Source organism: Haliotis asinina, chromosome 11 (genome assembly GCF_037392515.1).
Source record: "Haliotis asinina isolate JCU_RB_2024 chromosome 11, JCU_Hal_asi_v2, whole genome shotgun sequence".
Taxonomy (NCBI): domain Eukaryota; kingdom Metazoa; phylum Mollusca; class Gastropoda; order Lepetellida; family Haliotidae; genus Haliotis; species Haliotis asinina.
In genome coordinates, this window is record NC_090290.1 from 41296699 (window position 1) to 41319109 (window position 22411).

The window sequence follows — 22411 nt, forward strand, 5'->3', positions numbered from 1 at the left end:
CACATGGGCCAAGTATTTCATTGTAAAAAACTACAGAAGATCATTTTATTAATGTACGTTTTCATTTAATAATAGAGTTTTAAAAAGAAATTAAATAATTGATGAATTTTAGTATGTATTGTTCTTAACATATGAATTTGATCTATGACAATAAATAAATAGCTTTGCTTTTTGTGGCTATACCTCCAAATGGGCTTGAAGTTGCGCAAAGTTATTACTCCCCGGAGGTGTGTAAGTCCTATTTCATTCACAGCATTTTTCATTGTCCGTGACTTTAATCGCAGTATATGTGTTTTAACGTATGGCTAGATTGTAAAAAAATACCGATTACCAAATTGGGCAACCTGTTGGCCGTGGGTTGCGCCCTTGTGTCGGTGGAGGACCGGATCCTAGTGGTTCAGGGCACAAGGGGTTTGAACCATGTTCCCTTTGCCCAACACACCACTTTGGCCCTTACTTCACCAAGACGGGTGGTAGTATTGGCCCGATTCCATCCATCGGCTGGTCACGCCATGCCATGTTCATGGACAACATTTTTGTGCAGTTATTGTACATGTTTGTACATTTTATACACTGAATGTTTGTGTTTGAAATTCTGTTGTATATTTCTGCCTGGAGTCCTATGCCAGAAGGCTGTGGCTCATGGGCCAATTTGGGAATAATGACCTCTGTATAATGCATGTATCTAATTTCTAGACTTGGGCCGAACCAGTCGGGCATGAAATTGGTAGACCCATGCAGCTGTTTGTGTCGGTTTCTCTGGAGTGTAACATTCCTGTATCCCTGGTGTCGGCATCTTGGATATCCGGTGCTATTTGACGCTGACCTTGTTGACACTCCTGTGGTGGGAGGGGAGCATGGGTGCTAAATATTGTTCCTTTCATCAAGACACTTACGCCTTCTGGTTCATCTAGAAACGAAAAAAAAAACAGAGACGCTTGGAGGATTTAGATCTCTCTACTGGACATGTGTGTTCTAACAGTGATTCATGGGCTAGTTTTGTTGTTATTAAGTCTTCAGACTTCCTTCCAATTAAATTTAACCCCTTTGCAATTTCAAAGACCATGTCAGGAATTTGTGGAAAAGTTAAAAATGTTACCCGTCTTCGCAGTGGCTCGCTTCTTGTCAAGTGAGCACGGAGAAAGCAACCTGTAAATCTTTTATCAATCAGGACATTTGCAAATATAGATGTTGTTGTATCTGTGCATTGGACCCTTAATTCTTGTCGTGGCAACTGTAATGGTTCCCCCATTCTGCTTCATCAAGGTCCTGTCCCATGTATCAACGGGAATCTCAGATAATGAAAATCAAATGCCAAGACAATATTTCATACCTCGAGGCAAAAGATTGTTGACTCAAACTCCATCAAACCTGACCTACTCTGCGGCAGTCACTCGCTCTGTAGCAAGATTATCCGTTTCATGTCAGAATGACATGACATGGGTAGCATCCACTAAACCCATTCCTTCAGCTTCAGCTCTTCAGAGTACTCTAGATATGGAGGTTACTCTGTCCTCACAGGACACGTGGAGGAATAATCCCTCCTCACATTCGCGCGGCCTCACTCCAATTAAGTCACGATAAATCACTTGAACAATCTAATTCGGTGAAATGGCAGAGGACAGAATAACTTCAGTGAAATTTACTCATACACGATCTTAAACCGTCGGCATTGTGTCTACAAGAGACATAGCTAAAAACACCGATAACTTTAACTGAAGACGGCATAGTGAGTAACACTCTCTTGCCCCTGCAGGCACTAACTGGAGGTGCGTCTATTTTGGTACATCAAAGTGTCATTCATAGCCCTGTCACTCTAAATACGGATCTTCAAGCTCTTTATGTTCGTCTGACCCTGCACATTGCATTGACATTGTGCGGCTTGTATTTATTTACCTCCTTGTTCTAATATTTTTAAAAATCGGATCTTCAAAATTTGTATGGTCAACCTCCGAAGCAGTGTCTCATCTAGGGCAATCTTAATGGACACAACCCGCTTTGGGGTAGTGCTCACACAGATACTAAGGCAAAATACTTGAGGAATTCATTTCAGATAACAACTTGTGTATTTTCAATGACGACTCAGCCACTTACCTACATCCAGCTACGGGATCATATTCTTCCATGGATTTTTCACTAACCGATTCCAACTTACATAATGGATTTGAATGGCAGGTCCATGATGATCTATGTGGGAGTGATCACTTCCCTACCATTCTCAAAACAATCGACCCTGGTGATGATCCACCTTTATCTAGAAAGAATTTTGCCAAGGTTTATTGGTCATTATATAAAACGTTATGTACTGGTCTTTTGAAACATGGTTTGTTTTGCGAACAGCGACAATCCAATACAATTGTTTTTCCGATTTAATGAATGATATTGCTGACCAAACTATATCCCAGTCCTCTGCAGTTCCACATATTCGTAAGCCATGGTTCAATAATGAATGTAAACAGGCCACAAAGTGTAGGACAAAAAGCCTAAAAGTATTTCCGCCGACATCCTACCGTACATAATCTAGACAGAGTTAAAACTTTCAATACCAAAGCTAGACGTGCTTGTAAACAAAACAAGCGTCCGTCTTGGCGAAATTATTTTTCTAAAATCAATTCATGCGACATGTATGGAACATGATTCAAAGAATAAAGGGCAAAGGTTCTAAATCAACTGTTCACCATCTAAAGGATGGTGAAATTGTCTTAACTAATAAAACTTACATTACCAAGAAACTTGGTGAAACTCTCGCAAACATTCATCCTAATCCAATTACCTCCCTGAGTTTCAAAAATACCGGAAACAACAGGAGAAGTAAAGATTAAATTTTACCTCGGACAATGGTGAAGATTATAACGAATTATTTTCGTTACATTCAGCTCCATACTGCCCTTGAGCAAGCTCATGATATCCACTATCAGCTCCTGAAGCATTTGCCCGAACGTTTGTTTGGAAACGCTTCTAAATATATTTGATATGATATGGACTACAGTTTCCCACCTTCGTGGTGTAATGCCATTGTAGTCCTTATACCAAAACCTGGCCGGGATCATACTGATACCTCTAACTACAGACCAATTTCTAACGATTTCTGTCTGTAAAAGTATGGAGCGAATGGTAAACAATAGATTAACATGGTATCTTGAAACCAATAATCTTATAACAAATATTCGGTGTGGTTTCAGGAAAAGTAGCACTATTGATCATCTGGTGCGATTAGCATCCTTTTAAAAAATGCTGTAGTAAATAAACAACATGCAGTATCGATTTTCTTTGATCTCGAGAAAGCATACGATACCACCTGGAAGTAAGGCGTTTTAAAGAATTTACATGACTTCGGTTTAATGGGTCGTTTACCCGTTATTATATATATCACAGTTTTTAAAGGATAGGCAATTTCAAGTCCGAGTGGGTTCAACCCTGTCTGGCCCTTATAATCAGGATCAGGGTGTCCCACTAGGCAATATTTTGTATGTAACACTTTTTAGTATCAAGATAAACAGTTCATCCATGGTTTTAAATGATTCAATCGATGGATCACTTTTCGTGGATGATTTTAATATTTCTTGTCGTGGTAGAAATATGCATACTATTATGCTTAAACAAAATAAATAGATGGTGTCTCGTAATGACTTTAAATTTTCTAAGTTGAAAATCAATTGTATACATTTCTGTAGAAAATACAAACCACATAAAGACCCAGAATTGTTTTTAAATGGTACTCCCATCAAAGTTGATAAGGAGGCAAAGTTCTTGGGTCTGATTTTTGACTCGCATTGAACTTTTCTCCACCATATCAAATTCCTAAAAACTAAATGCCTGAAGGCGCTGGATTTATTAAAATGTGTTTCTAATTGGGAGGGGATCAAGCTACCCTCCTCTGCTTATATAGATCACTGGTCCGGTCAAAACAGATGACAGATCAACCATCTCTTACCCAACGCCATATAAAATTATCCTTATAATATATTACAAAGTTATATTCTAACAAGTCTAATCCTGCATTCCACTGTGTCATTAATCCTATTTATGAAGATTTGTACACCAGCCAATCTTCTTCGGCTCAGAATTAGGCCACTCATTACTGCTGCTGGAAATATATCCTTTCCGTCTTCTTTCTTCTCCTCCTTGGCAATTGGTTAAGCCACAAGTTGACTTAATACTCACAAAATTTTTGAAAAATCAGAAACTAATGAATTACAATATAAACAAGAATTTAATGAATTGAAAAGTAAGTATATCACACATAAATCGTTATTTACAGACTGGTCCAAGGACGGTGGCGCAGTGGCTTGTGCCACTGTCATTGGATCCAGAACAATATCTTCTAGATTAGGTAACAGCTTCACAACTGAAGCAAACGCCATATTAACGGCTCTTAAATATATTCAAAGACATCCTAAACATAAACAATATATAATCTATTCAGACTCTCTTTCTTGCCTTCAGGCGATTAAAAACGTATCATGTAAGCATCCACTTTTAATAAAAATTATTGAATTGTTTAATGATCTTGCTACTGGCCAATACGACATCGTCTTCTGTTGGTTACCCAGCCATGTAGGAATCTCTTGTAACACTGTGGCTGATTTTGCTGCTAAGGCAGCACTTAACAAACCTGTGACACAACATCAGAACTTTCATCCGTGATCTGATGCAAAACAAGTGGGACACCCAGGTAGGTATAAATAAATTACATGCAATAAAACCCTATATTGGTTACACCTACTTGGGCTGTCAGATTTGAATAGATCATTATACGACGGTGTCGCATTGGTCATACTAGATATACTCATGAATATCTATTAAAAGGCGTAGATCCTCCGTTTTGTATCCCTTGTGATGAAAGAATTACAGTCAACCATGTCCTGCTTGACTGTGTTGAATATTCCATCACAAAGGATAGGTATTTGAACTCAAGAAGTTTGAAGGCTCTTTCAAAAAACGTTAGTCCTCATTTAGTTATTGCATTGTTAAAAGAATTAGATTTGCTAACCGATTTGTAAATAGATATTTTATAATGGGAAGTTTGAATTAGTAACTTAGTTTGTCAGAGACTGTATCCTCGAGGGGGGTTAAAGTGCTGTAAAATTATTGTCCTCCCTAGAGGGTACTTAAGTTCCAAAACATTCGAAGTAAATTGAAACTTTTCACTGTCTTAATCGTACCATAGGTGTATTTTAATGTATGACTAGATATGTCTAAATTGCTGACGGCTGACGGGATGGTGTAAATCCAGCTAGGGCCCATGCAGAAAGCAAATGTACTGTAACTTCCCATGGGTCCTAGTATGGTGATCTACCTTCAGTTGTTGGCAATCTATAGCTCGTTTTTATATTGTATTGCCCCCTATAGCTATAACACTTTTAGAGTAATTACTAGTCTTAAGTGGTTGTCTGTGATATACTAGCGGTTTTACTTTTCTTCGACAACAGGGCTTTTTCTTCTTCTTTTTCGTCTGATATTGTTGGTATGTAATGTAACTTTAAAATGTTCCCGTCACGATATGGCTGCAATATTGCCGATATGACGTTAAATATTAACTCACTCATTCACCTTGCGGATCTTCAGGGGTACTGTTGGATAGCAGGCCGTTATGCGCTTTGATGGAATACTTACGTCTTTAGTGTAGTACATTGAGGCCTGGGTTCGATTCCGCCATTTGTGGTGTCCCCAGCTGGGAGTATTGCTGCATTGCCTGTAAACACGACATGTGTAAATTGACTGTGCAAATCTAGTTTCCGCCCTTGCTAAACCAGACTGAAATTTCGTGTTTCGGATGTAATGCAGCCACTGGGGATTTACAGTTATGTACCTTGTATACCATGGCTTTTAGGAGCCAACCATTTCCCGTATAGATCCGGGTTAAAATTGGTCTGCACAACCCAAGCTTGTCTTAGGTGTCGACAAACAGAAATAGGTAGGCAGGCTTGTTAACGTGGTTGAGGCATATTGCCGTATCGCAACGGCGTAGATCGACGCACGTGCTGTTGATCACTAAGCACAAACTGCGTACTTGTATCCTACATGGATTAAATATACGCTGTCCCCGAACCATTGGCTCACTGAACTGAGTGTATTTTTGCTTTTTGCGATTTTTTTAGACCAGGTATAAATCCATGAGTCAAGTCAAATTGTACCTCGTTCATTCCAGCCTTGTTTGGCAAGGTTTGAAACTCGAATTTTCTATCACACCCTGGAGTTCACACTGCAAAAACATCACTCTCCATCACTGGCTCACTTGCCTTTTCCCTCACTCACAGCTTTAGATGTGTTTTGAAATATTCTGTCCCATAAAAGAAACGCATAGGCGATTTGGATTTTTCAAAAATAGTTCAATTACCAGTTTGGAAAGAAAATCGTCACAATATGTAACAAGAGTGTTGATAACATGACTTTACACAATTCCACAAGTAAAATCGATTTTACCCCAAAATGCTGATTTTTATGAAATTTCTTACAAGGATTAGATAGACATAGCCACAACGCAACAGAGCTCGAGATTACCTTCCAGTGGAAATTGTGCATCAAACCACATTCACTGTCCGGCAAATAAAAATCCAGATTACTTTCAGAAATTGGGATTCGTTTTAAAGGAGTTTCAAGGTCAAATCACTATGTTATGTCTTAACTGCGCGACACGGAACATCGCTATGATGCATGCATGCTGGTGATTATCAATCTTCTGTTGCCAAGCGTCTGAATGTTACTCTAGGCAAGTTATCATGGCTTGTAGCTCGTTGCAACCAAACAGATATCTCAACAGTGACCGTCCTCATACAAGCAGACCTTGAGTTACCCCTGCACCCCAAGATCGATGCATCCGGGTATTGCATTTGCGTGATCGTAGTGCCACGGGTAAGAGAACAGCAGCCAGGGTGTCTGGGCTTCAGAGTATATCCAGCCAAAATGTATGGAACAGTTTGAAAGAAACTGGACCGAGACCAAGGAAACCTGAAGTCGGGGTCATGTTACGTTGTTACCATCGCGCTCAACGTCTCCATTATGTAAAAGTATTCACTTGGTTGTACAGACCTTCTTCTAAACTGGTGTAGCATTTCATGTACTAAAGTCTACTTGTGGACGAGCTATACATACTTGAAAATACAACATTTTCGTAACAGATTTCTCGTCTATGCGCTTCTCTTTTTGGATAGTACAGTATTCCAATGTTTCATATTTGTTTCAGGAAAGGAACACAATGAAGAAAACTTGTTTCTTTATCCTCTGCGTATCATCGATGCTGTGCTTCATCTGTTTCTTACAGATGAAATATCTTATTCTCAACCACGTCTTCAAAGATTCTGGGATGAATAATTCAGAAAAGAACCTCACGCGTCAGGCTACACCGATTTTTGGCCGAACTGTTCAGCATGAGGAGACATTTCAACCAGATCAGTTTGGTGTCGTGCAGGATGTTGTACACCCAATGGATGTGTTGGTTGATAAATACATAATTTATGAATGTAATTGTTCTCACTGCGGTGGTCTGGCAGACAGGCAGAAAGGTATCATTACATCCTATTTAGTCTCACAGATGTTGAAACGGAACTTTGGATTATTCATGAGAACCCCCTGTGAGTTTTCAAAATTTGTCATTCCAAATCTGGTGGAATGGCGGATTGAAGAGGCAAAGCTTAAGGGTCGTAGTCAAGAAACTATAAGAGCCATAAATAGCATACTGCTTGCTAGAGAAATGGTAAACACCAATCTGGAAACGATGTATGACAAGGACGTCACTTTCTACACAGGAAATATAGATTACGTTCCAAGTCTAATGAAGAACCTTCTGTTTTCTTCAGTGAAATGGGCACAGAACAAAAGTCTCCATGATATCTACAGAACTGCATTTTCACAGCTCTTCCGCTTTGCACGCAAAACACAGGCAAAGTTCGATTCCTTCAACGCTGAAGCAGAGAGAGCATCTAAACAGTTAATTTGTGCACATCTACGGATGGGGAAGTCTAAAACAATACCCCGTGATGCTCCTAAAACCGCTTATCGGCCTGATCTGAAATCAGTTGTCCTGTTCTTGAAGAAACAAGTGCAGATGGCTGGTTCGTGTAGAGTGTTCGTCGCAACAGACTCAGATGAGGCCAGAGTTAAGTTCAAACGAGCATTCCCTGAACACTTCATCGAAATTAAAGGCCAGATAGTTCACATCGACCACCTCAAAAAAGGGGTTGATGCTTGTTCTGGCATGGAGAAAGCTATTTTAGATGAGTATATACTCTCAACGTGTGACACACTGATAATGTCGAAAAGTGGTTTCAGCCGAATGGCTGCCATCGTGAGGGGATCTGATAAGAGTCTATTCTTTGCTACCCAGAAGAACATAACACGATGTGTACGATTAGACCCATCACCCAACAAAAATAATTTCGTTTCCGGACACCGGGAACCTAACTGAAACAAAATGGAAACTTCAGTTTCAGGTAGATTTCCGGATCGTTTCTTTACGTTTACATTAAGTTTCCGTTACCCAGATTCCAGTATGGTCTCCAGTGCGTTTCCGTTACCGTTACCCAGATGACAGTAAGGATCCAGTGAGTGTCCATTACCCAGATTCCCGAAAGGCTCCAGTTGGTTTCCATTACCCAAATTCCCCTCAGGCTCCAGTTGGTTTCCATTACCCAGAATCACGAAAGGCTCCAGGTGGTTACCCAGATTCGTAGGAGGTTCCATTGGGTATCCTCTACTTTCAGTTGGTTTCAGGTATTCACTAATTCAACAGTATCAGTAACCGAGAATCTGGCTCCACTGTATTCAGTTCGTATAACATCTGTCCACATTAAATGCACTGGACACTGGGATATTAGTATTTATATGATATTTTTATCAGCATGTCAATGAATGAATACGTTATTCATATTATTGGCCCACAACATGTCAAGATTATCAAAATTTTACAAGATGATAATTTTAGCATAAAAAGGGCTAAATTAATTGTTGAAGTTACCTCCAATTGCATTTTTACGTTTTTAGTGTTGTTAGTTTTCCTCTTTGAAGACCTCAAAGTAACATACTTTACAATATATTCTAGAAACCTACATTTTCTGATTTTCAGAGTGATAGAAAAGTGTGAGCAAAAGCATGACCCATCCCAATTTCTTCACCACATATGAAGAGAGTAAATTAGATTGCACACCCAAAAAATAGTGGTGGGTCACGCTTTTGTTCACATCAAAATCTTTAAAAAAATACATTTTTTCGGTTTATGAAATCGCCCCATACAACATCTCAAAAAATAAACATTGACATAAAATAACATCTTTAAAAACAATCCATCACATTTGCACATCCGTGCCATGATACGTTATATTTTGAATGGTTTTGTGCTCTAAAATACACTTATCAAACATCTTTATTAAAATTGTCAATATGATAAGACGCTCGCAAGGCTGATTTATGAGAGGTAAACATTGGTTTTTGGTTGTTGGTCTCTGCTAGAAAAGTAAAAAGATAATCTGAAGATTTTGTTATTATGTCCGAATTTGATCATAGTTTTTCTATCATCTGTTTATCAAACACATTTGAGTCACCTGTCACTGTCAAAATAACACTCTGATTCAAAAGGATTGCCATATATAAACATATGCATTTTTCAAGAACTTATGTACCTTGATGTTTCCAATGACATATTTGATATCATTTAACCAAAATGACTACACGTACCTATATGAAAAGGGTTTTTTAGCTTGAATAAGAACATTGTATCAAGGTCTAGCAGATGATGAACACAAACAGACGTAAAGTCACACATAGATGTAAAGTGTATATATAAGATTAAATTCACATTGTGAGGCAAAGGAATATGTAGCCTAATGGTTGCAATAGTGGACTGTTGGGGTTTTTTTTGGTTATCAGCTTGTGGGATTTTCAAATCAATGTAACTTTTCTTTCTTTTTTTTTCAAAGTTTCTTTATCAAGTCTACAATGTTTAACTAAACTGTTTCACATCAAATCCAAATATTGTAATTTTTTTCAAGTTTGATAATCTATGTTACAACACTGTTGAAACAAGCTTTTATTAACATAATGTAAATTTTGTCTTAAGACACTGACCATTCCCCTTTTTATGTTGGTCTAGTTGCCTTTGTTCCCAATATTTTAAAATTCATATTTGATATATTTTGATCTACGTTAGGTTTATACACTCTTGAATACTGCAGTTCTTGACAGTGAATCAGAAACTGAGATTGGTGACTGTGTGAATGAAGAGTAATAGTGGATGTTTTATATCTTTAAAGTGGATAAGTTGTGAATAATTACTCTGTGAATTCTTTTGAATAGTGACTTTAACACTTGCATGGTGTTAATATGAACCTGTGCTGACAATGAAATTTCACCGGAAATGGGACCGTTTGAGGTCAAGACCTGTGATTTGTAGTGCAACATGATTGGTTATTGTAATAACATATGATGATTGAGATGTTAACTGTATATTTGCTAAAGCTGGTTGTAAATGCTGACTTGTAACACGTACTAGTTAAAAAGAATCTGTGCCCAAAATGTAGCGTTACCCAAAACAGGCCCTTGTGATTCTTAGTACAACATGATCATGCTTACATTTTGTAAAATTGACCACTGGATTACATTTGCAAAGAATGCTGTGAATAATGAGTGACTTTTGGGGACACAATTGGCAGGTGATTGAATTAACAATGTTTTGCAACCCTATTTGGGCCCCTTGAGGTTAAAACATTATGACTGACATTGCCATGTTTTTCAGCATGACTACCTGTTGTAAAACTGCTGTAATTTGTATGTAAATAAAATGACTGTTGTAAATAAGTCATTATGGCACACTGATATTTCAGACTACTTGTTATTTCTCCTGGGAACTGATAAAACCCTTTTTGGGCCCCTCTGCAGTGAAACTACACATCAGATCATATAAGATATAGCATTTTTATGCAAAGCTAACTTGTCTCTAAACAAATAACATGTTTTCAGCCAACTCTGTTGGTGGGACAAAAAACACCCTTATCATATCATGTCCTTTACAAATATCCCTACTTTTGTCCAGTATTAAATGTAAATGTAAATGTAAATAAAAAAATAATAAAAGCAGTGGGTCGATTTCTTTTTATTCATTTTTATGACAACCATAAAAATATGCTCAAGAGCACTGTATGGACGCACGCACCAAAACATCCGATCCAGTTTACGGCGAAGTTGTGAGTGAACCGTTAGGCATACAAATAGATCATGCCCTAATCCTACCAATGTAATTGCCTCATTCATGCTAAGATACATGATTAGTAAATGTACACATGGCTGTTCTTATCCATGGATAAATTATATCAAAGATATTTCAAAAACTTGCGGTATCCGCATTGTTTTGAATATCCACATCCTTTTTCAAAAGAATGGTTAACGACAAACTTGGTTCTAATTTTAAAGGACCAGCGTTTACAGTCCTGGAAAAGTGACATTCGCTATTCCCCGAAAGGTCGATTATTAAAGATTCGCCATGTTTTGAAAAGTATTTATTACTCACAGATAACATTTTTAAACAGAAAAGGGTCGCTGGTCGATGGGAGATTTTGTACATTGTGTAATTCTCAACAAATTGGCGATGAATTCCAATATATATTTAGATGTGAGGAAATGGCGAATGAACAAAGTAATTATTTTTATAAATGGCCTAAAATGTCAAAATATAACCAACTTGTTGGGAATACTAAGATACATGTCCTGAAAAAACTGTCAAGACTTCTTAACACTGTGTACGCCATCTTATTGTATTTTCTATACTAGCCACATAAAGAATCCGTGCATTGTCAAAATAACGATGTCAAAGGTACACATAAACGTTAATGGAGGGATCATGAGGCCACAACAAGTGGGGAGGAAGTCAATCACAATGACGTCACGAGTCCACAAGCGGGACAGGGGTCAAACGACTATGTCACAAGCTCAATAACGGGCATGTCGACCATCGGCATTGAGAACAGCAGTTCATCGACGACGCATAGAGCCTGTCAAACGTGCAAGTACAATTTGTGGGATGTCACGCCAGATTCTGTCAAGTTCTGTTGCGAAGTCAAGGACGTTATCTGGCAGATGAGAAAAACGGCGTAGACGTCGATCCATCTCGCCCCAAACATGCTCTATCGGGGAGAGAGAGATCCAGTGAATTAGCAGGCCAAGGCAGTAAGTCAACGTTGTGATGTTGCAATACATCCATAGCAACCCTTGCCGCACTGTCATGTTGTGAGTGAGTTAATATTTAACGTCACATCGGCAATGTCTCAGCCATATCGTGACCAGAACATTTAATACTGAAATGAAATGAATGTAAAGTATAAAAACCTGTCAGCGAAGGACAGTAAAACTAGAATATCACAAATGAGATTAAATCTAGCATGGAAAGTTAAAACTAATATCACTGTTCGGACAATACAATATAAAATCAGGCTATAGATTGCCAACAACTGAAGGTAGATCACCATACTAGGGGCCATGGGGACTTACAGTGCCTTTGCTACCTGCATGGACCCAAGTTGGATTTACATTATCCCCTCAGCTGTTAGCAATTTAGACACATCTAGCCAAAAATTAAAAAATACAGATATACTACGATTAAAAACAGTGGAAGTCTAAACGTACATGAAATGTTTTGGGACTTACCTACCCTCTCAGGAGGACAATAATTTAACAATACTTCATCCCCCTTTGACGGTACAGCCACTAACAATTCAAGTTACCAATCCAAACTTCCAATAATAAAAATACATCTATTTTCACAACATATTTTCAAAATTCAACCTAAAATTCAATTTCTTTAAAAAAAATTATATTAAAATAAGACCTAACGCTGGGAAAAAAATCCTTGATTGTTTTAACATAAGTTGTTGTAAAATACTTATCCTTTGTGATGGAGAATTCAACACAGTCAAGCAGAATATGCTAGACTGTGATTCTCTCATCACAAGAGATACAAAATGGAGGATCCTCACTTTTTAAAAGGTATGAATGATTGTATCTAGTATGGCCAGTACGACATCGTCTTAAAATAACCTCTTCAAATCTGGACTGACAACCCAAGTGGGTATAACCAATATACGGTTCTATTTCGTGTAAATTATTTGTACCCACTTGGGTGTCCCACTTCTTCTGCATCAGATCACGGATGTAAGTTCTAATGCTAGCTTTATAATCAGTGTATGGTATAAGAAGTGGTGTCACAGATTTGTTGAGTGCTGCTTTAGCAGCAAGATCAGCCATTGCATTACCGGAAATGCCTACGTGGCTGGATAATCAACAGAAGACGATGTCGTATTGGCCAGTAGCAAGATTATTATACAATTTAAAAATTTCAATTAAAAGTGGATGTTTACAAGAAATATTTTTAATAGTCTGAAGGCAAGAAAGAGAGTCCGAATAGAGTATATATTGTTTACGTTTGGGGTGTCTTTGAATATATTTGAGAGCTGTTAATATAGCGTTAGCTTCTGCAGTAAAAATAGAGCTGTTATCTGGAATTCTAGAGGATATTGTTCTGGATCCAATGACAGTGGCACAAGCTACTGCACCACCGTCCTTGGATCCATCTGTAAATAAGGGTTTGTAATTGCTATATATTTTTTTTAATTGGTGATATTCTTGTTTATATTGTTCGTCATTTGTTTCTGATTTTTTAAATAATGCTAATGTTAGGTCAACTTGTGGCCTAACCAATTGCCAAGGAGGAGAAGAAAGAAGACGGGAAGGCGATATACTTTCCAGCTCTATACCGGCAGAGGAAATAAGTGGTTTACTTCTGTGCCCAAGAGGCGGAACAAGAGAAGACTTTTTGTTATACAAATCCTCATAAAGCGGATTGAACAAACACTTATATGCAGGGTTAGATTCATTAGAATATAATTTAGTAATGTATTGTAAAGACAATTTTATACGACGTTGAGTAAGAGATGGTTCATCGGCCTCAACGTAGAGACTATCAAAAGGTGACGTTCTGAAAGACCCAAGACAAAGTCTTAAGCCTTGATGGGGGACAGAATCAAGAAATCTAAGGTTGCTTTTGACTTTCAACAAGTCAAGAGCCTAGAGGCATTTAGTTTTAAGGGACTTAATATGAGGCAGAAATGTTAAGTGGGAGTCAAAGATTAGGCCCAAGAACTTGGCTTCCTTTACAACTTTAATGGGAGTGCCATCTAAAGATAGTTCAGGGTCCTTATGAGGCTTATATGTTCTGCAAAAATGTATACACTTAGGTTTGGATTTGAAAATTTAAATCCGTTTTCAAGACACCATTTATTTATTTTGCTTAAACAAAGCTGCAGTTGCCGTTCAATAGTATGCATATTTTTCCCACGACAAGAAATATTAAAATCATCCACAAATAACGATCCATCAATTGGATCGTTTAAACTTTGGATAAACTATTTATCTTGATGCTAAAAAGTGTGACTGACAAGATACTGCCTTGTGGAACACCCTGATCCTGATTGTAATGTTCAGACAGGGTAGAACCCACTCAGACTTGAAACTGTCTGTCATTTAAAAAGTTGGCTATAAATTGAGGTAAACGACCTCACAAGCTGAAGTCATGTAAGTCTCTTAAAATGCCATATTTCCAGGTTGTGTCATATGCTTTTTCTAGATAAAAAAAGATAGACACAGCATGTTGTTTATTAATTAGTGCGTTTTTAACAAATGATTCCAGTCGCACTAAGTGATCGACAGCACTTCTGTTTTTACGTATATCAGTTATAAGGTTATTTGTTTCCAAGTACCAAAATAGTCGATTATTGATCATGCGTTCCATGGACTTGCAAACACAGCTAGTTAATGAAATCGGACGATAATTGGATGGATCCGTATGATCACGTCCAGGTTTAGGTATTGGTACTACTATTGCGTCATGCCATGAAGAAGGAAATTTACTTGAAGTCCAAATATCATCAAAAATATATAAGAGCGTCTCTAAACAGGATTCTGGTAAGTGCTTCAGGAGTTGATAATGTATGTTATCAGCTCCCGTAGCAGTGTCATGAGCTTGATCAAGAGCAGTATGAAGTTCATGAATAGAAAACGTTTCATTATAATGTTCCCCATTATCAGAATTGAAATTAATAGTTTTATTTTCTTCTTGTTTTTGATACTACTGGAATTTGGGTACATAATTAGAAGAGGAAGAGTGTTTAGCGATGGTTTCACCCAGTTTATTCGCAATATCTGATTTATCTGTAAGTAACACTGATCTCCATGTTTAAGATGATGGACACTAGATTTAGTACCCTTACCTTTAATTTTCTGGACCATGTTCCAAACTGTGGACATGGGTGTCCGAGAATGTATTTTGGATACATAATTTTGCCAAGATTGGCGTTTGTTCTGTTTAAAAGTACGCCGTGCTTTAGCATCTAAAATTTAAAATTTATTTAAATTATGAACCATAAGAATGGCTACGGAAATACTGTTCTGCTTTTTCCTTGCCTTCCTAGCTTGTTTGCATTCATCGGGGAACCATGGTTTTTGAATATGTGGAACTGCAGAGGACTTTGGTATACACTCATCAGCTATGGAATTCAGTTCCTCAGAAAAACATTTAATAGCATCAGGAACGTCAATAAAACGTTTGGGTTTAAGTTTTTCAGCACACAGTGTTTCATATAAAGTTAGCCTTTTTAAAATTCCGTCTTGATGATGGAGGAACATCAGATGGAGTTACAGCTTTTAACATAGTAGGAAAATGGTCACTTCCACAGAGGTCATCGTGGACTGACCATTCGAATTCATTTAATAGTTCTGAATTTGTAAGTGACAAGTCGAGAGCAGAATAGGTCCCTGTACCAGGGTGTAAATATGTGTTAGAACCATCATTATAAATACATAAATCACTGTCAGAACAAAAGTCCTCCAACAATTTACCTCTAGTGTTTGTATTTGCCCATTTAAATCTCCCATTATAATACAGGACTTCGGGAGCTGATCATATAGAGCTTGAAGATCGGTTTTGGCAAATGCCGAAGATGGTGAAATATAAAGAGAACATAGCGTAAAGGCTACATGTAAAGTAATTCTCTCTGCAACAGCCTGCATATTAGTATTAAGTGAAACTGGGCTTTGAATAACGTTTTGTTTGACTAGAATGGATGATCCGCCAGTGGCCCTATCACCAGGAGGTGAAAAACAATGATATGCATTAAAATGACGAAGGTCAAATGTATCTGCTTGCTTTAAATATGTCTCTTGGAGACATAACGCTGAAGGTGTGAAATCTTGGACTAATAGCTGTAAGTCATGTAAATTAGTCCTCAATCCTCTGCAGTTCCACTGTACTATATTACTGGAATAAACTATCTTTTGGGGGGGATTTATTGGGGATCTACCCCGCACTCTTTTGGAGGGTGAGAAGCTATGTGCCCTAGAATGGACGTTTTCAGAAACGTCCATATCTTCAAGAGACCCATATTTATTAAACAGTTGAATTTTATTTTGTGACCTCTTAGGAGTTCTTCCACTTTGTTGTTTTGAAGCATCAGACTTAAGTTTGGGTTTAGTTTTAACAATTTGTTGTCTATCAGCTGTTGAATGAGACTCAGAGCGTGACTGTGAAGATGACTTATGATCAGAGGACTTTGATGTAGTAGGAAATGATTCTTCAGTCTGGGATGATATAGCAGGGTATAATACCTGTGGGGAGTCGGAACTGACCCAAGTCAAGGTAGTTTGGCATCCAGTGGATGATTTTGTTATGTTAGAGCTGGATTCAGATGATGATTCTGCTACTGTCGCATAACTTTCTAGAAGGTCAGATCTCTTCACCAGTTTCTTTGCCTCAGAAAAAGAGATATTTTGGGTGAACTTTATTTTGTTAATCGCCATTTGCTCTTTCCATATTGGACACTGTTTTGACGAAGATGAATGGTCGCCTGAGCAGTTAGTGCATTTTTTAAAGTCACTGTCACAATCTTCTGTTGTGTGTGTCTTCTCACCACAGTGAGCACACACAGCAGACAATGTGCAGGTAGATACACCGTGTCCATATTTCTGGCATTTAAAACACATGAGCGGGTTGGGGGTGTAGGTTTCAACTTGGATATTGCAGTAACCCGCCTTTACTGATTTGGGAGCATTCGGCGATGAAAAAGAAAACAGATAGGTATTCGTTTGGAATGTTTCATTGTTTTTTCGGGTGGAAAAGCACTTCTTATACAGCACACCTTGATCCTTCATTTCGCATGCTATATCAAGTTCGGACATGTCAGCAAACAACCGATCACGATTTCTCACGATACCTTTACTTCTGTTCAAGGTCTTGTGAACAGAGACCGTGACCGGAATGCCCACAAAAGATTCAATGCTCATCAGATTGGTTGCTTGCTGTTTCTTGCCACACTCAATTAGCAGTGCACCCGAACGTAAGCGTCTAATGATCTTCACATCCCCAGCAATACCTTGAATGCCCTTAGATACTGCGAAAGGGTTCAACTTCAATGGTGTCTTGTCCGGAGTCTCAGTGAGGAAACGTGGCCAATACTAAATCGATAGAGACGGTCTATGAGAAGTATCAATGGGATCAATTTCAAGTGGACGTTTGGGGTTTTTTTTGTTTGTTTTTTTTTTTTGGGGGGGGGGGGGGGATTTCATAAGCCATGATTGGGGTCATATGGTTCATCATCTGAGCTCCCCACCCACCACGGAGTATCACAAGGACAGTGCTAAAGCAGGCGGGCCTCCAGCTTGCAGCACCAAGGATACCCGGATGATATACTCCAGTAGAAGAATTATAATTAATTAAACTACCAGATTGGCCCATAAGCCATCGCCTTCTGGCATAAGACTCTAGGCAAAGTTCTTATTAGAATTCACAATAAAAAACGTAAATATCACAACTAGTGCCAAAGCTGAAATTCAAAGCAATTCCAAATCAAATTTGTGCAATGACACATGTACAGTCTATGAACAGGGCTTGGCATGACCAGCCGATTGGTTCAATCGGGCCCTTTCAACCACCCGTCTAGGTGAAGTAAGGGCCGAAGTGATGTGTTGGGCAAATGGAACGCAGTTAAAAGCCCAACTGCCCTCAACCACCAGGATCCCGTCCTCCACCGACACGGGACGCAACCCACGGCAAACAGGTTGCCCAATTTAGTCGCCTCTTATGACAAGCAATGGGGTGCTGTGGTTGTCCTGTTGGAATGTTAACCCAGGGCCATAACTTTGAAGAAAAGGAACTGTCACAGGTAACAAAATCTGATCCCTGTAGTCCACACCAGTGAATTCGCTATGAACAATCACCAAAGGAGTTCTTTGGCGTGCTGTTGTTCCACCCCAAATCATCACGGAACCGCTACCAAAGCGATTCCTCTCCAAGACGGCGGCCTGTGCATAACGTTCTACCATGCGTCTATAGGTACATTGATGTCCATCGCTATGGGAAATGCTAACTCTGGATTCATATGTAAAAACAACATTTCCACACAAAAACTAGGGTCTGCAGACACGATTTCGGCACCACATTCGTCGAGCTTGTCGACGACATTGTGTCAGGATAGGTCGTATGGCGTGACGTTGTGGTTTGATCCCGTGATGATGTGGACGTTGTCAAATTGTGTTGGGGTGAATACGGTGAAGTCCTGGGATCGTTCGGGCAGTCATCACTGCAGTCTGAACCCTGTGGCTAAGATGGGTCACCCTTATCCACCTGTCCTGTCTTGGCGTTGTTACACGTGGACGTCCAGAAAGTGGCCGATCGATGACGTCATTTGTGTTGTGGAAGCGTCTCACAAGTGCAGAAATGGTGTCCCGGTGGTAGTGGAAATAGCCACTTTTCGTTGAGACATTCCCCCACGGACCCTCCTAATGGCCTCAGCACGTTGTGCAGACATTAACCTTGGCATGCTATGCGTTTCAATAGACGTTTAATTGTTTTAACGATCGCATGGGCAGGGGTTGAGCTTTCCAAAATGACAGCATTGTGTGGCATGCATTTGCTCTGTTTCCCTTTCCCAGAACGCACGAATTGCAAATTTCAATGACGAAATCACTGACGTCACGAAACGTGGCACGTGCAAGCATGTTGGATACATGTCACTAATCTCTGAGTTTAAATCTTCATGTGTCTACACAGGTTTGATAAATTTAGATTTCAAATTTTCGTATGCACAGTTTCTTTATGTGCCTAGTAACTATGTGCAAAATGTATCTCGTACCACCGTTGGTGTTTTTTTTTTTTTGAGTAATAAGAGTGTAAAGAATAGATGGATGCTCACAACTGTGATCACTGGATTGTTTGGTCCGGATTCGATTATTTACAGACCATTACCATGAAGCCGACCTTGAGCAACAAACAAACTAAAGGCTTAGGTTTAGCAAACAATGATCATATTCTGGTGAAATCCAAGCGTCAATAATGAAACAATTTTTCGGTATAACCAGAAAATTCCTGGATGTGAGGAGATTGGGTTCTGGCATTACTTTAAGCAGATGCGCCTTGTTATCGATTGCTAAGTTTGAAACCCACAAAGAATCAAGTAGGAACAGATGACAACACTAATGTTTGTATTATGATGAAAGCGGAGGGTGCATCGCGTTACGTTTGTTCGATTTTCGTTCACCATGTGTCACAAGATTATAACTGGGATGAGATGACCAGTTTGACTCTTTCGATATCTCTGTCCCCAAAATGGTTATTGGGCGGATAAAATTGTAAGTTTGGTAGACTTAATATGCTCCAAATGTTACATTTGTAAGTATGTGGGTTTTCTTGTTTCCACTGAATTTTGATGTTTCGCTTTCACTTCCGTATCATATGTTGGAAGTCACATTGAAAGGTACAGGTACATCATTTTGGCTTGTGGACCCGGGGGGATATTTGGTCCACCAACCCGTTTGCTGTGGGTTGCGGCCCTGTGTCGGTGGAGGACGGGAGTCTGGGGGTTGAGAGCACTGGGGGCCTGTGACCGCGTTCCCTTTGCTCAACACACCCCTTTGACCCTTACTTCACCTAGACGGGAGGTTGAATGGGCCCGGTTCAACCAATCGGCTGGTCATGCCAAGCCCTGTGTAAGGACTGTTTCTATGTCAATGCACAAATCTTATTTGGAATTGTTTGATTTTCGGACTTGGACTTATTATTACAGTGCAATGATTTGGAATTTGAAATATGTTAATATGTAACTGAACTTTGCCTAGAGTCTTATGCCAGAAGGCGGTGGCTCATGGGTCAATCTGGTGGATTACTTTTTTATAATTTTTCTGCTAGAGTATATCATCTGAGTATCCTTGGTGCAGCAAGTCGGAGGCCCACGTGTTTTTAGCATTATCCTTGTGATATTCCGTGGTGGGTGGGGAGCTCAGATGATGAACCATACTACATTACCCATGGCTTACACAACCCCCTAAAAAGTAACAAACGTCACCTTGACTATGATGATGATGATGAACTTCGACCGTCCAGCTCAATCGAATATTGATCACGATTTCTCGTTATGGAAACTCTTGACAAATCACCTATAAATTAAATCCTTTTGCAGTATCAAAAGGTATACATGGTATTGCGGATAAGGTCAGAAATGTCAGGCGATTACGTTCAGGCTCTCTCCTTATAGAGTGTAATCGGAAACAACAATCCACCAACCTGATGTCTATGGAGTTGTTCGTTTGAGTTCCGGTCTCAATTTCCCCTCACAGGACTCTGAATACCAGCAAAGGGATTATCTAGCTTCATGTAAGAATGTCGAGTTTTGATTGATCCACGTGACTCTGATAAAATACCATGTACATCCATCACGATCCGCCAGCGGGAATGTACGACTTTTATACTCCCGCTGCGAAAGTCATATCCTCCCGCTACGCCTCGGTGACGACGCGAGAAGTGAGAAAAGCGTGCATCGACAAGCCTTTAGTAACGTGCGGTGCATTGAGGTCAGCTGGTGTCAACATGGCAGCAAGTCGATTCGATGCGTGCGTTTTTTTTTATTTAGTGAAAACATTCAGCTAGATAAATGCGTTATCACATCGTGTCCCGGGAAATACGGGGTTCTATCAGTCCCTCGTTAGGTTGTATTCCCCTCGCCTATGGATCGGATAAAACCCCGTATTTCCCGAGAACACGATGTGATAACTTATATTGCCAGAGACAGAGATCGATTGTTTTTTGATATGTCAGAACTTGATATCGCGACAGAAATGAACGAGCAAGGACTGATTTTTGTCAAAGGATTTACAACACGAATAAACTCTGAAATAAAACCTACTAATACTTATCTTTTTATCTTAACCATTCCAAAATCAGTTGGAGCAGGATATTGCAATCTCAGTGTTGATACCTATATTCCCAATCCACTGAGATGTTTTAAAAGTATGGACACGGTGTCACTACCTGTACTGACTTGGTAACATGCGCTAATTGCAGTGAGAAAACTCATGTTACTGAGGATTGCAATAACAACATGAAAAAATGTGCAAACTGCTCTGGGACACACTCATCTTTCTCTAAGCAATGTCCCATCTGGATTCAACAAATGGAAATAAACAATATTAAATTCACGCAAAATATTAGTTTTGCTGATGCCAAGAAACTTGTTCTTTCCCCATCAGACCAGACCACTTCTTATGCCTCAGTTACGAGAACACCCTCTGCCGTCAGTCACAAAGCAACTGTATCCACTTCATCAATGGAGTGCCAAACTAATCTGAACTTGGTAGATACAGAGAAACCTGAAATATACACACCCAACCAGTCGACCCAGACCACTAAATCACTTCCAAAAACACTTGCTTCATTACAATCACGGTCATCTTCTCAAGAACAATCGTCCTCATCATCACAGCCTATGCCTAAGCGTCAGTCACAAAATAATGGGAAAGATATTACCAAAAATAAAATCAAAACCAAAAATGGCATACAAAAATGTCAATGTAGCAGAACCTCCAAAGGTTCAAATGACACCATCAAACTTTTTAATAAGTTTGGATCCTTAGAGGACATGGATGTGTCCGAAAACATCCAAAGTAGCTTGTTGCCCTCTAGGAAATCAAGGGGTAGATCCCCAATAAATCCCCCAAAGAAATAGTTTCTTCACATATTATTCAGTGGAATTGCAGGGGCCTAACGACTAATCTTAATGAGCTTCACCTATTAGTCCAAGACTTTACACCATCAGCATTCTGCTTGCAAGAAATGTATCTGAAGCAGACAAATACTTTTAACTTACGTCAATATAATGCATATCATCACTTTTCCCAGACTGGTAATAGAGCCACTGGAGGATCTTCAATCCTTGTAAGAAATGATGTTATTCACAGTCCTGTAAAACTCAAAACTAATCTTCAATCGGTTGCAGTGCGAATGACTTTGAACATTACGCTTACTTTATGTTCATTGTACATTCCAACTCTTATACAGGCTGATCTACAAACTCTCTACGATCAATTACCCAAACCATGTATACTC

General features: G+C 39.1%; 1 protein-coding gene across 1 annotated transcript; it reads left to right on the plus strand.

The window, feature by feature from the left end:
• Window positions 1–7198: 7198 nt before the first annotated feature.
• LOC137255430 (uncharacterized) lies at window positions 7199–8407 on the plus strand. The gene has a single exon (XM_067792873.1). It carries the CDS (start codon window positions 7199–7201, stop codon window positions 8405–8407), a length of 1209 nt encoding a protein of 402 aa, XP_067648974.1.
• Window positions 8408–22411: the final 14004 nt, after the last annotated feature.